The sequence below is a fragment of the Pseudorca crassidens genome, chromosome 5 (assembly GCF_039906515.1).
Source record: "Pseudorca crassidens isolate mPseCra1 chromosome 5, mPseCra1.hap1, whole genome shotgun sequence".
NCBI lineage: Eukaryota > Metazoa > Chordata > Mammalia > Artiodactyla > Delphinidae > Pseudorca > Pseudorca crassidens.
Genome location: NC_090300.1, coordinates 74,183,339 through 74,199,378, shown reverse-complemented (window position 1 = coordinate 74,199,378; position 16,040 = coordinate 74,183,339). Strand labels below are relative to the sequence as shown.

At 42.6% G+C, this 16,040-nt stretch overlaps 1 protein-coding gene across 3 annotated transcripts in view; it reads left to right on the top strand.

Moving 5' to 3' along the window:
• Positions 1–15,295, top strand: part of MB21D2 (Mab-21 domain containing 2) — a 105,209-nt gene extending 89,914 nt beyond the window's left edge. For all 3 annotated transcript variants that reach the window (XM_067738427.1, XM_067738429.1, XM_067738428.1), the window contains exon 2: positions 12,244–15,295. In XM_067738427.1, the coding sequence (XP_067594528.1) occupies positions 12,244–13,508 (1,265 nt within the window). In that variant the 3' untranslated portion in view covers positions 13,509–15,295. The remainder of the gene's footprint in view (positions 1–12,243) is intronic.
• The last annotated feature ends 745 nt before the right edge of the window (positions 15,296–16,040 follow it).

Sequence of the window (16,040 nt, the reverse complement as noted above, 5' to 3'; positions counted from 1 at the left end):
GAGCACAGGCTCCGGACATGGCTCACGGGCCCAGCCGCTCCGCGGCATGTGGGATCCTCCCGGACCGGGGCACGAACCCATGTCCCCTGCATTGGCAGGCGGACTCTCAACCACTGCGCCACCAGGGAAGCCCCTTCAATATACTCTTAAGAATCGTTTGCCAACCATGTTGCCTGCCCAGACAAAGCATCTTTCAGCCTGGGCTCCACCTAGGTGGAGCACATCAGCTCCCGAATAACCAGATTTCCTCCGGGAGACCAAAAGACAAGGTTTTGAGTCGCTGAGGGCAAATAGGCCCCGGAGTGGTGCTTTAATATAGTCTTATCAAGTCTTAGGCCTTTGCTAAGCCTGTTTCCCTAGAGCTTTCTTTGGAGGATTTTATGACTTTGGTTCCAAAAACTCTTAGTAAATGAATGGAGTGTGGGCGCCACCTTCTGGCAGTTATTGGGAATTGTTTTATAAGACGGAATCCGTTTATTTACCTGCTCTGTTCTCGGGCATCAAAGGAAAAATGCATTGTTACAATCCTTTTTAAAAATCAGGTATTAGATTATGATCTTAGCTCACACTGTAATTATATAGTAGCTTTAAAAAAATCTCTGGCTAAGGTTGTTGGCTGCAAATTGGTGCTTTGGAAAATGTCCTAGAGTTAAATTATTCTCAGGACAAGAGGAGATGCCTTTAGGTAGTTACCATGTAGTTTATATAGTCAGCTTATTAACAGGCTCCTAGTTTCTCCCTTCCATCTCTTCTGAGTATGTAATAGGAGTCCCTAGGTTGCAGATATAGTGGCTTTGGGGTCTCTCATCATGTCAGGAAATAACAGCGTCAGACTGACAGTGTCAATCCAAGTATTATCACTGAAAATTTTCACACTTGAAGATTCCAGTCAACTCTTGATGTGGTAGCTCACTTGGGAGGTGATTGTGAGAAGCACGACTGTTCATGAGCAGATTCATCTTGTGGGACCCTCTGGGAAGTTGTGTAGAACTCAGAATTGTCCCACCAGAGTCTGGGGAAGCGGGGCACTTGTCTGCTGATTCCTGCTCTCCCCTGCTGTTGGATTAAAGTCAGTTCTCCTGCATGAACTCCCCTGCACTTCCCAGTGGTGCCAGAGCAGAGATGACCCTCAGGCCAAGGAGCAGAATCATTGGCCTTAAGGAGGGAAGTTGCCATCTCACAGGAAACCACCTACCGTGGCTGCAGGTGCAGGGCATCAACAGCCTGTCGTACACATACACGCTCATGTATTCACGCATATTAGGAAAAAGGTAAAATCAGTGAAGTCAATAATAATAATAAGTAATCATTTAAAATCTCCTTTAGATATGAAAATGGTGGTTACAGTTTTAAAAGGTTTTGTCAGTTAGACAAGCATTTTGAAGTGTTTTATGGGTGAAATGGTATAATATCTGGCCTTTGCTTTAAAGAACTACAGCCAAAAGTGTGTGAATAAATGAAACAAGAATGGCAAGCATAATTGTTGAAGCTGAGTAGTGGGTTCATGGTGATTCATTGTACTATTATCTCTACATTTCTGTATGATTGAACATTTCCAAAGTAAACTAATTTTAAGGCAGGACTTCAGCTAGCCAATGAAGTTTTAAAATCCTTTAGCTGGGTCTTTATATAAATTGCAACCATTTTTGAGCTAATGTAGCAAATCTGAGTGTGTCGTGTAGACCACAGCTACACTACTCTACACTGTGGAGTCCCTTTTTAATCAACAGTGACATAGTTTCTCAGGCTGCTGAGTCACAGCGGGCATATCTCTTATTGAGACTCAGGATAACAGGTTGTTTAGGTTTGATTTGGGTTTGGGTTGCTTTTTTTTTTTTTTTAGAGAAGGCACAGAATTCGTCATGTTTCTTTCCCCGTGGCTCAGTGTGCCTGAGCTGAGTTTTGCACAGAGGAAAAAAGTGACGGTGGTAGATACTGCTGTGTCCACAAATGAAAAAGATTTACAACTCAGTAACAGCTTCTGGCTTTGTGGTTAGTATTTCCCTTGGTAATGATGTTCTCAGCCACTCTCTGTCCCCCCAGTCTAGTAGTAAAAACTTAGGGGATAGGACTTTAAAATTTAGGCTTTGCTGTTGGATTAAAGTAAGCAAATTAAACTATGCATCTGAATATATAGGAACATTTTCAGAGTTTGTCTTGGGGGGACTGAAAGAATTCCAAGGATTCCCTTGGAATTAAAATACTTCTGGAATGCTCTTTCAGAATTGTCTGAGTTAAATATGCAGCACACATACGTGCACGCACACAGGGCTGTGTGTCGCAGCACTAGATACTTTTTTAAAAAATAAAGAAGTCATTTATAATCTTGTCTTTCCTATAATCCTTGACCCATTCTGCTTATAATACTTCATTTCCCAGGGACTGCTAAAATGAGCTTTTAATCTGCTTTAAAAATCATTTTAGGGCTTCCCTGGTGGCACAGTGGTTGAGAGTCCGCCTGCCGATGCAGCGGACATGGGTTCGTGCCCCGATCCGGGAAGATCCCACATGTCGCAGAGTAGCTGGGCCCGTGAGCCATGGCCGCTGAGCCTGCGCGTCCGGAGCCTGTGCTCCACAACGGGAGAGGCCACAACAGTGAGAGGCCCGCGTACCGCAAAAAAAAAAAAAAAAAAAAAAAAAAAAAAATCATGTTACTCCAAAATAGAATTTGTTTTATTTTTGGACAGAGAAATAAGCTTCCACTAACTGTTTCTTACAGTGTTTCATGTGGCAATTTTAAAGGTCCAAAGATATTAAATTATTTATCCTCTCAGGAGAGCCCATTTAATGCTGGAAAGCATCACTGGGGTAGTGAAAAGAGTATGGAATGAACCTGAATTTTCATCCCATTTCAGTTTTTATGGCCATGAACAATTTATTCGACTGTTATTTATCTTGATTTCCTCATCTGTAAAATGGGGACAGGATGACCTACTTCCAAGTGCCAAGAGGATAGAAGGAAAAGACATAGGTGAGACATTCAGCCTATACCTTAATGCATAGTAGAGCCAATCAATGTTTGTGCCCTTCTCAGAGAGCCCTTGACATGAGATGTACATACTTTGAAAGTGTGCTTTGTAAAGTCAGTCCTTCTTTTATTCTGATGTGATCTGCTACTACTGTGATCTCTTCTTTTAAAATCGGCGGAGTTGGTTGGGGGATTGTGATAGCAGCTGGGTTGCAGATTAGAAATGACAGAGTAAAACAGATGAGAGGGAAGAACAGCCTCCTCCACTGGAACATAATAAATACTCCCCTGGATTTCTTCCTGCACCTGTTATGGGGCCCACATGGCACGGTCGTCGGTGGCTACAGCAGTCTACATGGTATCTTCAGTAGGAGGAGGTTTTGGTGTTGGGCAGCCACCTTGAAGGACACCTGTACTCAGACCCCATCCCATGTTAGTATTTTTAGTCGTCACCCCTGCTGAAAATGCTGATTGGTCATTTCTTGGGACAGGAAATGTACTCCCTCCACAGGCAGCCTTGCTAGAAGATTCTACTAGATAGATGAGCCTTTCATTTACCGATGACACTGATTTTTTTTTTTCTCTCTGTACACCTTCTACTTATTGGAGTCCTAAAGTCCGTTTCTCCTTTACCGGGACAACTCATCACATATTTGAAGATGGATCTCATGGTCTTCTTGAATTTTTCATTCTCCAGGCAAAACAATTTGCAGTCCTCTTCCTCCCCTTCTATGTTTTGGCTAGGACCTTTATTCACTTCCTTCAGAGTTATTATCTCAGCTTATAATTATATGTTCATTAGTGTGTGCTTGTTTGGTTAGTGTGGGGGTTGTTCATTCTGCTTATCAAATATTTCTGGCTCTCTGCTTTCCCAGCATGAGGTAGAACTGCAGTTTCTTCCCTGGGGTTGGATGGGACTAGTTTTGGCCAGTGATGTGTGAATGAAAATGACATATGTCCTTCCCAGGCCAAGGCGTTTAGCTGCCGGAAAGAGATCCCCCCAGGGCTTCCTTTTCCTCCAGTAGAGGGCCTGTGAGTTTCTAGATGCGGGGTACTGTAGCCACCTGGGTCCTGGATGAAGGAAAGAAGAGCCCTAGCCAGCAACCTCTGATGGTCACGTTGCCTGAATGAAAAATAAGACTTTGTTGTTTGAAGTCACTGAGGTTTTAGGTTTGTTACTCAGCATATTCACATCTCTCCTGATTGATACAAATGTAACTGACACAAATGTAACGGACTTTCTCACTCCACATAAGGACCATGCAGTGGGGACAGTGTGTTTCTTCTCACTGTTGTGTCTTCAGTATCTGGCATAGTACTGGCTCAGAGGAGGCACTGATACTTATGGGTCACATGCATGAATAAATCAAACCCAAATTTTGAATCCCACCACCATCCTTGCAATTTCCCAGACGTGGCCTCCTTCATTATTCCTCTTCTAAAATATAGAGCCTACCCCCTGCCCATCAAACCCAGACTTCCAGTTTCAGAGTGCTTAAGTAGTTGGCATATACATCCCCAAATGAGAAAGGAATACAAACCAGACTCAGCTGGGTCACAGGCTGAAGGAGGGTACATTTGACTTAATGCTGAACATCTCCATTAGAAGCTTCTTGATGCTTCTGAAGATCAGGAGAGAGGTAATCTGGTCATCACTGGCATATTTCTGTATCCTTAGGTAGCCTTATGATACCGTATTGGCATCACTCTTACTTTTCACTTGCTACTGTTTTTATCTTTCAAGAATGAGCCTTCTAAAATGGTCACTCCTTTTGTAAACTAACAACCTATCTTTCATGCCCTGTTGTAGCTGTAGGCGGCTGCTAGGTGGGGCTACTGAGACACTCCTTTGAGTCTTGCCAATAAGTCTTGATTGGCAGAAACCATGAGTTTTTAAACTATCCTAAGAACTAAAAGGAGGAAAAGGGCAAGACTTATTGGATGGGAAAAATATTTTGCTAATGTGGGCACATGCCCAGAACCCTCTCTTTATTGACTGCCAAGTGAGTACCAGACCACACACTAAGTAATTTGGTGTGCATTTTCTTGTTTTAACCCCATGGCCACCCAGCACACTTTTTTTTTTTTTTTCGGTACTCAGGCATCTCACTGTTGTGGCCTCTCCCGTTGCGGAGCACAGGCTCCAGACACGCAGGCTCAGTGGCCATGGCTCACGGGCCCAGCCGCTCCGTGGCATGTGGGATCTTCCCGGACTGGGGCACGAACCCGTGTCCCCTGCATCGGCAGGCGGACTCTCAACCACTGCGCCACCAAGGGAAGCCCCCCCCCCCCCCAGCAAACTTTTAATTGTTATTCCCCAATGTCATTTAAGGAAACTGTTTAATTAGGTTGGTCCTGGATGAATCGGACTTGAGTCCAGGTGTGACTCATGTTCATTCTGTTCAAAATAGCTTAGTAAACTTTGCCAAAGCCCACCAATTTTTAGAACTTGAGTTTTAATTTTTAAGAAAGAAAATACTGAAAGATTAGACAGGCTTATTTTTTTTTCCAACCTGACTTTTGGATGATTTTATAGAGATATGCTGGTAGTATTTTCTATTACATTATATGGCAAATCTCATGATTCCCAATTTGTGACTGATGATGTGGTCAAGTTGACTGAGCTAAATGATGCACCCAACCCACAGTTGCCTTCTAATCCCAAAGTCTGTATTAGCCCCTGCAGTAGTAAAACCTTGACTGCAGGAGCTCATAGACTGTTGACTGCGAGAGCATCTTTCATTTACTGACACTTTTTGCCAATTACTGTGCCAGATGTTGTTATCTCATTAAGGAGGGACAATAAGCCATGAATACAACCCACTATGATTATAGGTGTAGAAAGTGCTAGGGTAAGAATTCAGATCAGGGTCCTTCACAGGGGTGTGTAGGTTGTTCATTTTGCAGGGCACTTGTTCTGAGGGAACACGAAAGGGCTGGAATCCAGCCAGCCTTCTACTGGCCAGGCTGTGCACCATGCTACCCGATGGCAGCCACTAGAGGAGGCATCCCTGGGCTAGCTTCAGTCTGGGTGCGGCTGGAGGAGAGGGTGCTCCATTCGTTTCCCTTCATCTAACATGTTTTGTAGGCCTTACACGTGCTTAGAGGCTTTCGATAGATTATCAACTCTGTGGAATAGGAGTTGTTTGGCCAAGCCAGTTTTATAGATGGTGGAGAAAGGGAAGACTATATGGGGAAAAGGAACTAAATATCTACAGTGTGATTAGACATTTCATATCAACCCTAGAAGAGCGGTTTTATGGTTTTACTTGTTCATTTTGAATAGATGAGGAATTGGAAGCTCAGAGAGGTTAAATAACTTGTCAGGCTTACTTAAGTAGTAAATGACAAAACCAGGATTCAAACCCAAGCCTGTCTTGCTCTGACTCCAGTGTTCTCGCAGACATTATTAGTGTCAAGATGCGAAAAGATCAAGGAAGACTTCTTTGAGGAGGCATCTTTTGAATCAGTCCTGTTACTATATATATTTGGTCAATAGGTTATTACCATACGTGAATTAATCAGGTCTCTAAAAAGTTTAAATAACATTACCTGCAGTTGTCTCAGAAGTTATGCCAAATAAAACAGACTCTTTGACTTATGAAACATACTATAAAATTTTTAATATTAATGATCATTCAGCAGATAATTGAAAAGCTAGGAAGCTCCACTGGTGTCTTGCTTCTGTATTTCCTGTGTCTTATAGTGTATTTATTTGGGAATATGGGTAGCTTCTTGTAAGACAGGTCAGGTGCATCCTTCCTTCTGATAAATGTGGATGATGGGGCATGTTCTGCTGATGGTCCAAGGTCACACGAAAGCTGTGACCAACAAAAGTGCAAAGCTGGCACTTGGCCTTGAGACCTCTGCTACTTTCCTTCCCAGCCATTCTACGTTCATGTCAAGTCGGGTCATTGTCATAGGGAGAACAGTGTGCATTTGCCACTCTGACCGTCACAACAGATATGGGAATTAAAGGCAATGCTGTGAATCTGTCCCCAGGGCTGTGTGACCTTGAATGAGTTATTTCTCCTCTCTGAACTCAGTTTTTCGCCTATAAAGTGAGGGACTTCATATAGATGATTTCTGGCTGTGAATAAAGAAAATGAAAAAACTTTCCCCAATTTGAAGTCATTAAAAATCTCATAGATTGGTGACTTTTTTAGAAGAAGATGGCCATGCCTACTTTTTAGAATGTTGCTCAGACTATCAAATAAGTTTGACAAAAATATTTGAAACATAGATGATAATATTTTTACAGGAAGGTTTATATTGTTTATTAACAGCTAAGGAGACTGCTACCCTAAGGGAATGTGTCAAAATCACAGAAGGACTTTGCAAAATCATCCCATTCTGTACCCTTCCTACTATTAAGGATCAGTGCCATAAAGGCACTGTTATTGGTGTTTCACATGAGTTGAGGTGGAAAAGGTAATACTTTTTTTATGAAGCAATGAATATTATTGAGATATTCAGGTCTTTTTTATCTACATAGAAATCTTTTTTATATACATAGTCAAAGATATATACAGAGATAAAATGTATTCTGTAGCTTTAATTACAAGACGTAAAAGTCTTCTCTCTTTGATAGATCTTTATCTCTTCAACATAGTTAAGAATTGATTTTTTTAAAGCAATCTATATAAGTACTAATTTCACTTATCCATTTACTAATTGAGTTCTCATAGATGTACTTGAGGGAAGCTGTGAAGATGGGAGAGGACAAATGATACTTAGTTCTTGTGCTCTGGTGTCAGCCAGCTGGCATTATACGTTTGAGTGATGGGAATTAGTAATCTGAATTCAACAGAATGTGATAAAGTTTTGTTCTCTAGAATACAAGGGAGTCCAGGACAGACTTCAGTTTTTCACTTGATGTTCTGAAGGCAGTCAGCAAAGAACTAAGTGGATGATAGGGAACTCATTCCTTAAACTTGGGGCCCCAGTACCTAAAACAGTAGTTTCAAGGTCTTCATAAGTAGATACTACGAAATAAACTGAAATCAAGGAATCAGTTACAGGAAGGGAGGCTGGGAGGCACTTTTGCTTTGTGTTTTTAAGAGCAAACATATGCCAGTTCTTTCCTGAAAAGAAGAGACCCGCCCAGGGGAATAAGCTACTTCTCCACCTCTCCTTTTCTCTGCTGCTAACAAGCTCAATGGTGTGTGTTCAACCTTTCTTTTGTTCCCACTGTTTCCAATAATTTACTAATAGCTAAACAGCCAGAGGCACTTGATATCACACAAATCTCCTGTAATTACACAAAAAAAAACCTTAGATCAGTTCAGAGATGGCATCTGTTGGAACTAATGCCTACAGCCAAAGTGTACAGTAGAATTTTTTTTCCCTCTCAGACCCTGCCTGTGTTTTAGTTGCCTGGCAACCCATCTGGGATGACAGCTAATGTCAGCTGATTTTTACTTAAACTTAGCCCAGGAAAGTTTTCAAGGAGGGCCTTTGAGTTTGTGCAGTTCTGGGGAAGGCTCCAATTTGTGCTACCAAATAATCTGTAAAACTGTAGACTAATGGGCTCAGGCAGGCTAAATGTAAATGTGGAGGTCTCAGGGGATCCGCCTCCGGAACAGTGTGGCCTTACGGATTTTGTTGCTAACTCTTAGGAGCTTAGCAAATGAGCTTCAGCTATATTCTCACTACTGCTCAAGTTCTGTCTGCCCTTTTTAAAGGAATAAGAAATGTCCAACATTATCCTAACCCCTGAATATTAGAATTTAGCCAAATACTTTATACGGCTCTTTTGAAAGAAGGGTCAACATTTTAGGTGCATAAGCAGCAATTGGGAGGAAAGAGGAATATTCTAACAAGTGAAAATATGTTAAAACTTCTTCTTTAATCCAGTAGAGGGCAGAAAGGAATTTTAGCTTTTTTTCTCACCTGTAATTATCGGAACAAAACTGTGGCAATCCAAGGCAAAGTTCAGTGACACGTTTGTAAACAAGTTATCCCCAGCCCATTACTACACATGTTATTCTGGTTGTGTAGACAGGTTCTGGCTAGTGTGCTCAGAGCCAGTTGGATCCAGTCTAGGAGAAAAAGATGTATATAATTTTGAGTTATTTATGCCTAAGAGGGGACAATTATGTAGTGCCCATATAACAATACTACTAATCAATTCAGATCTTATTTACTACTTACAACCCAGCATGTCACGGTTTTCCCCAGGTGTGTTTGGGGCGCTCCAGATGCTGGAATGAAACAATATATGAAATAATGAGTAAATTATTTCAAGATCAAATGTTTCCTTTTGAAAGTATCTGTACCTCCATGTGAGCCTGTAAAATAGTAAAAGTGATTTTCACCACCTGCTCGGGATTCTGAAAGTTCCATCTTATCCTCTTAGAGCTACAGCCAAAACTTGTGGTGGTAGGAGCTATTACTTTGTAAAGATGAGGTTAATGCTGAAACACAATGACAACTGAGAAAAGAATCTTTTTCTCGGTGTTACAATTTCCACACTGGTTGCTGTCTGGCTTTTAAAAACCACTTTTAAAAGGAAAATAAATTGTTCACTGCTGATTTGTAGTGAAGGCTGCTTGGGTTAGTATGTAGTGTTTTAGATTGGGTTCCTCAGGAAGCAACCCCTGAGATGGAGTGAGGATATTTACAAAGGAGCACCCTTGGGATCTGCACCTGTGCAACGGAGGGGGCGGAAGCAGGGTCAGGCGGAGGGAGAAGTGTGGTGTCCTTCTCAGCGGGCCCCAGTGGGAACTCTGGGTGCCGGGGACTCATCAGAGTACCCTGAACTGGGGCACTTCCACACTGATTGGTTATGGGATGTTTACCTCCTACCCTAACCACAGCCCACGGTCTTAGTTGAGGTGGCTCTTTGCGGTCAGACCATCCTTGAGGGATAGGCACTGACAGCCTCAGCAGCTGAGACAAGAAGTCTTTATTGAAGAGGGATCTGGGTGCCCCATCACAGCACAGGGAGCGTGAGAAACAGCACACCCCCCCCCCAAAAAAATCGGGTACACTGAATTCTCTTTCTGATGAATTGTTGATTCTTTAATGCTGGATAACTTATTGATTGCTTTAAAAAGAAAGTGATCGTTCGCTCTTTGTTGTTTGGAAAATAGGATTTTAAAGAATGAAAAAGAGCACATTTTTATCAGAGTGTCAGATTCTGAAATATAGTGGGAGCATAGACACATATACATGGTTTATTTATTTGCATTGGTATTGCCTTATGAATAGAAAACTATGCTGATTAAAAGTAACTACAATGACTAATGGAATCATAATTTGTGGTCATTCTTTTCGATCTTTCAGGAAAAGTTGTTAAATAAGTCACGGAGTGATGCTGGTAGTTTGTCAGATAATGAAGCACAGGTAAATCCATAATAAAAAGACAGGAAGCAGGGAAGGTAAATTTGTATGTTGGTCGTGGAACAGTCATTTCCGTCTCGCCTTTATGTATTTCATATTTAAGCCTATTAATTTCATCTGTTTGTTCCTTTGTCATTCAGTCATAGCTTCAATTGTGTGCCTACTGGGAGCGGACCCCTGTGGCTGCTTCATACATCTTGAGACATGGTTCTCACTCTCAAAGAGCTCATAATATCATCCCTAAAAGTCACATTTGTTCTATCACCACCAATCTCATTAGAAAAGTATACAATTTAGGGCTTCCCTGGTGGCGCAGTGGTTGAGAGTCCGCCTGCCGATGCAGGGGACACGGGTTCGTGCCTCGGTCCGGGAAGATCCCACATGCCGCGGAGCGGATAGGCCCGTGAGCCATGGCCGCTGAGCCTGCGCGTCCGGAGCCTGTGCTCCGCAACGGGAGAGGCCGCAACAGTGAGAGGCCCGCGTACCGCAAAAAAAAAAAAAAAAAGAAAAGAAAAAAAGAAAAGTATACAATTTGGGAAGATGTTAAGTTTATGGTGCAGGAGATAAGTTTTCTAAAATAATGCTTTTTTCCTGAAAGGTCTGATGTTTTCATTGGCAATAAATATTTCAGTTGTTTTTGTGAAGTCAGTCTTAATTTGTTCAGTTTTTAAGAAAATGTCTGTTACATACTGAAGTCTAAATACCCATAGTTTATGTGTAATTCTTTAAATTAAAAATGGCGTTCCACGAAGAAAGCAGCTCATTTAGCCTCCAACTCAAACATGAGTGCTTTTCTTGAAGACAGAGTTTGTATTTCAGTATGCAGCAGAAGTGCCTTATGGTTACTTCCTATTTTGTCACATAAAAAGGAGGTTTGAAAGTTGGGATTCAACAAAATTAATCCAGTTTTCTTTTCCATTAAGGATTTTAAGTGAAACTGGATTATTACTAATTTTTAACTGCTAGTGCATGCCAATAAAAAAGAATCAAACAGGGCTTCCCTGGTGGCGCAGTGGTTGAGAGTCTGCCTGCCGATGCAGGGGACACGGGTTCGTGCCCTGGTCTGGGAGGATCCCACGTGCCGCGGAGCGGCTGGGCCCGTGAGCCACGGCCGCTGAGCCTGTGGGTCCGGAGCCTGTGCTCTGCAACGGGAGAGGCCACAACAGTGAGAGGCCCGCGTACCGCAAAAAAAAAAAAGAATCAAATGACTGTTAGTACAGTTGGTGCCACTGTCTTGACTAATGCTAAGGCACCAGCAATTTTTCCCTTCTTTACTTTTGTACCATTAAAGGTCAGCTCAAGTGTCAACACAGTGAAAAAGGCAAATAATGTATTAGCATTATGAAAGGAGTCATGACCTCACTGTCCTCTGAAAGTGTCTTACTTTCAGTGTCCACAGCCCACATTGAGAATCATCAGAACAGAGGAAAGTTAAGCAGGGTGAGGATGTGAGGGAGAGAGACGGCTTTGGCAAGAGATGGAAGAGCCAGGCGTTATATGATGGCAGCAGAGATGGAGAACAGGGAAGGAACAAGAAATGTCGCAGAGGCTATATAGATAAGATTTGGCAGTAGAAAGGCAAGTAAGACTTGAAACTTACTAAGGTTTTTCAGCCTGGGTGACTGAGTGGATGGCAGTGCCATTAACCGAGGTGATGACTGGGGGAAGAGGAGCCCTGGTTTATGATTGAAAATGATACTGCTTTCACCACGAGAGAAGAATCTGCATAATTCTCCCATTTGGAAAAGGATGGATTCTAGCACCAATGAAAATGAACAACGTACTGTTGGCTGGGTCCGTGCAGCAGCCTAAGATCTGGTTTTGTATTGATAACGAATAGTGGCTCTTAGAAGCTCAGCACATTCTCGATTGATGCATAAGACTCTTGTATCTGTGCTTCCTGTAACAGTGTTTTCTCCTTCTGTTTTTAGGAATGGTGCAAAAGCTGGACCAAAAACTTCCAGTGGCCAATGAGTATCTGTTGCTTTCCGGAGGAGTCCGGGAAGGCGTGGTAGACCTGGACTTAGATGAGCTTAATGTCTATGCCCGAGGGACCGACTATGATATGGACTTCACTCTTCTGGTGCCAGCCCTGAAGCTTCACGACCGTAATCAGCCTGTGACGCTGGATATGCGCCACTCAGCCTTGTGCCACTCCTGGCTGAGCCTTCGGCTCTTTGACGAGGGGACGATCAGTAAGTGGAAAGACTGTTGCACCATCGTCGATCACATCAATGGTGCCACCAACTACTTCTTCTCCCCAACCAAAGTGGCTGACTGGTTCTATGACTCCATCAGCATCGTCCTGTCAGAGATACAGAAGAAACCCCAGCGAGGGATGCCAAAGGTGGAAAAGGTAGAAAAGAATGGGACCATCATCTCCATCATTCTGGGTGTGGGGAGCAGTCGCATGTTGTACGATATCGTCCCAGTGGTCTCTTTCAAGGGTTGGCCGGCAGTGGCCCAGAGCTGGCTAATGGAGAACCACTTTTGGGATGGGAAGATCACCGAGGAAGAAGTCATCAGTGGGTTTTACCTGGTGCCTGCTTGCTCCTACAAGGGAAAGAAGGACAATGAGTGGCGGCTGTCCTTTGCCAGGAGTGAGGTGCAGTTGAAGAAGTGCATCTCCAGCAGCCTCATGCAGGCCTACCAGGCCTGCAAAGCCATCATCATTAAACTCCTGTCCCGGCCCAAGGCCATCAGCCCCTATCACCTGCGGAGCATGATGCTCTGGGCCTGCGACAGACTTCCTGCCAACTATTTGGCCCAAGAAGACTATGCAGCCCACTTTTTGCTGGGCCTCATTGATGACCTGCAACACTGTCTGGTCAACAAGATGTGTCCCAATTACTTCATCCCGCAGTGCAACATGCTGGAGCACCTGTCCGAGGAGACGGTCATGCTCCACGCGCGGAAGCTCTCCTCCGTCCGCTCAGACCCGGCGGAGCACTTGCGCACCGCCATCGAGCACGTCAAGGCAGCCAACCGGCTGACACTGGAGCTCCAGAGACGAGGGAGCACCACTACCATCCCCTCCCCGCAGTCCGACGGAGGGGACCCCAACCAGCCCGATGACCGTCTGGCCAAAAAACTGCAGCAACTAGTGACTGAGAACCCGGGGAAGTCGATCTCCGTCTTCATTAACCCTGATGATGTGACAAGGCCCCATTTCAGAATTGATGATAAATTTTTCTGAGCGTTTTTGCTGCCTTTTTTTCCCCTCTTGTTCTAAAACTCTCATAATATGTAGTGTGGTTTGTGATGCCGTCTTTCTGTTTTTTACATATCCAGCCTAGGTTGGATCTGTTAAGAACACATTTTAAGTTTCCTGGTTCTGCAGGATGGTGCAGGCTCTGAAACAGTATATTACTATTTCATATTCTGCCTCTGATTTTGTTGTTTACTTTTTGTAGTTATTACACATTGTTTTGGTGTTTGGTTTTTGTTTTTTTTAAGGAGAACTTGAGCCATAGATGAAAATACCCATGAATTCTCTCACTTTTTTCTGTTTCATACTTTGTGCTTTCATACTTTTGTTCATGGGAGTGGGGAAACAAATCTCTTTCTCATGCTTCAGGATTCTCTTATTTTTTTGTTTTCCTTTTTTTGTCTTTATTTTTTTTAATGAGCGTTCATCACCACAGATATTTGAAAATCATCTGAACCTGGGAACTACCTGGTACGTTAGTTGGATTTATTTCTTTCGACCAGTGGCCGGGGTATTTTCTCCCTCTCTGCCAAACAATGTAGACTTTGAAAGTGGTAATGCTATAAATTGTGTTTGGAGCAACTTCATTGAATGTAATTGTCCTTAAATCAGAACTTTGGATGGTTTGGAAGGGTGTCTTTGACAACTTTCCAGATAGAATTAAGGTTTCCAAATGGTAGTTTTAGTGTGTGTAATTATTTGAAGCCTTATTTAAATCCTATTAAAGAATATACCATTATAATTGTTATTTGCACTAATGAGATTTTTGCCATTGTCGGAGTTCCAATGCGTGTATTTCAATATAAATTGACATCCACTGTTGAAATGCTGTCATTTCTTCATTTAGCCCATTTGTCTTCATCAACAGAATGATTCTTTGTATTTGTTTAGTTCTTTAATTGTGGGGTCCTGTTTTGCCCTCCTTGATATTCCTGGTTCCTATCTTACTGAGAAATTTTTAAAGCTTTACATCTGCTAAGTGACTTTATCTGAAGCTGGGGAAAGTACATGCTTGATACAGTAGTTGTCTTTGTATGGACAGTTGATCCTTGAACAACACGGGTTTAAACTGCGTGGGTTCACTTATACACGGATTTCTTCCACTAAATGTGTTAGTTGAATATATGGATTTGGAATCGTGACTAGAAGGTCAACTGTAAAGTTATATGTGGATATTCAACCTCACAGGGGTCGGTGCCGCTGACCCCTGCATTAGTCATGGGTCAACTGTATTTCTTTTGACATTATAGAGGTAAGCTTTTTTGTAAAGTCTCTTTGCTTCTACTGAGAGTTTTGAGGAAAACTGGAAGGAAAAATTAATATCAGTCCCCACATAGAAGATACCATGCTTGTTCAAAAGCAGATTTTTCTATAGAGCAGGAACCAGGAGATAACTGTGGGTGGCAGCCTTGGTGTAGAGGTGTCCTGTCTTCATGAATGAAATTACTTGCCAGGTTTAGGTGCTGCAAGGCATCGATTGGCTCCCTGTTTTGGTATGAACTCATGGCAAACTGTAGTGTTTGGGAGGTCAGGGGCCTGCCGATCTCTCAAAGGATGACCGTGATGTCTAGTATTGGAAAGGTCAAGCAACATTTTGATTTTGATCCTGAATGTCCAGTCTCACGGGTTGGATTTTGGCCGATTGAAATTAGGCATATACGGTCTTGGTTTTTGCATGGGAATTATTGTAATGCTTATAAATGAAAATGAAATCATTCAACCATCTTAAGTCAAACAAAAATAATAATAATAAAAGAAACATACTGGCCTTGGAATTTTGTTGTTGTTTGTTAGTTTGTAATCTGGAAACTATTTCCTTATTAGTAATCCCAACAGTAATTTTCAGTAGCTATAGCCCTGGGCTTGCTGTTGTCTTTCAGGCCAGATGTCTATGTAGTGAACAACCAGTATTCATTCTTCCCTTTCTCCAGTTTTCCTACTAGTATCTACCTATCCTCCATATAACGTGTCCTTCTTGGGAAATGACTTAATCCCCAGCTTCAGACATGCACCCTGATTGGTGTAGGCCAATCAAAATAACCATTTTCCTGGCCACAGTCATTAGTTAGGGATTGGGCATACAATGTCAGCTGCTCCATTCGGGGACGTGCTCAGGATTCTAGCTTGGGATGCTGGGGGAGCAGCATGCACCCTGGATACGGAAGAGGAAGTACTTGGATTTGCTATCAGTACCGTAAACCTGGGGCTGGTAAGTCAGACCTTGTTGAAGGTGAGTAGAAATGAGACGTAGTCTGATACCTTTTCTTGTCTGAAACATAAGCAAATCATTGACCTACTAACCCTCTGTCCTTTTGAAGCCTGGAAGGTTGGTTAAAATAATGTTTCAAGTATAATATAAAATGCCTCAAGGGAGCAGTCATCATTTTAATGTTACCTACATATGCTTCTTTGGGTTGTGGGAATTTATAAGCTATAACTCAACAGGATTCCAGTTCTCTGATGGGACATGTTTTTACATATTTCAAGAGTAGATTATGCTGGACTGTATGGCTTTCTCAT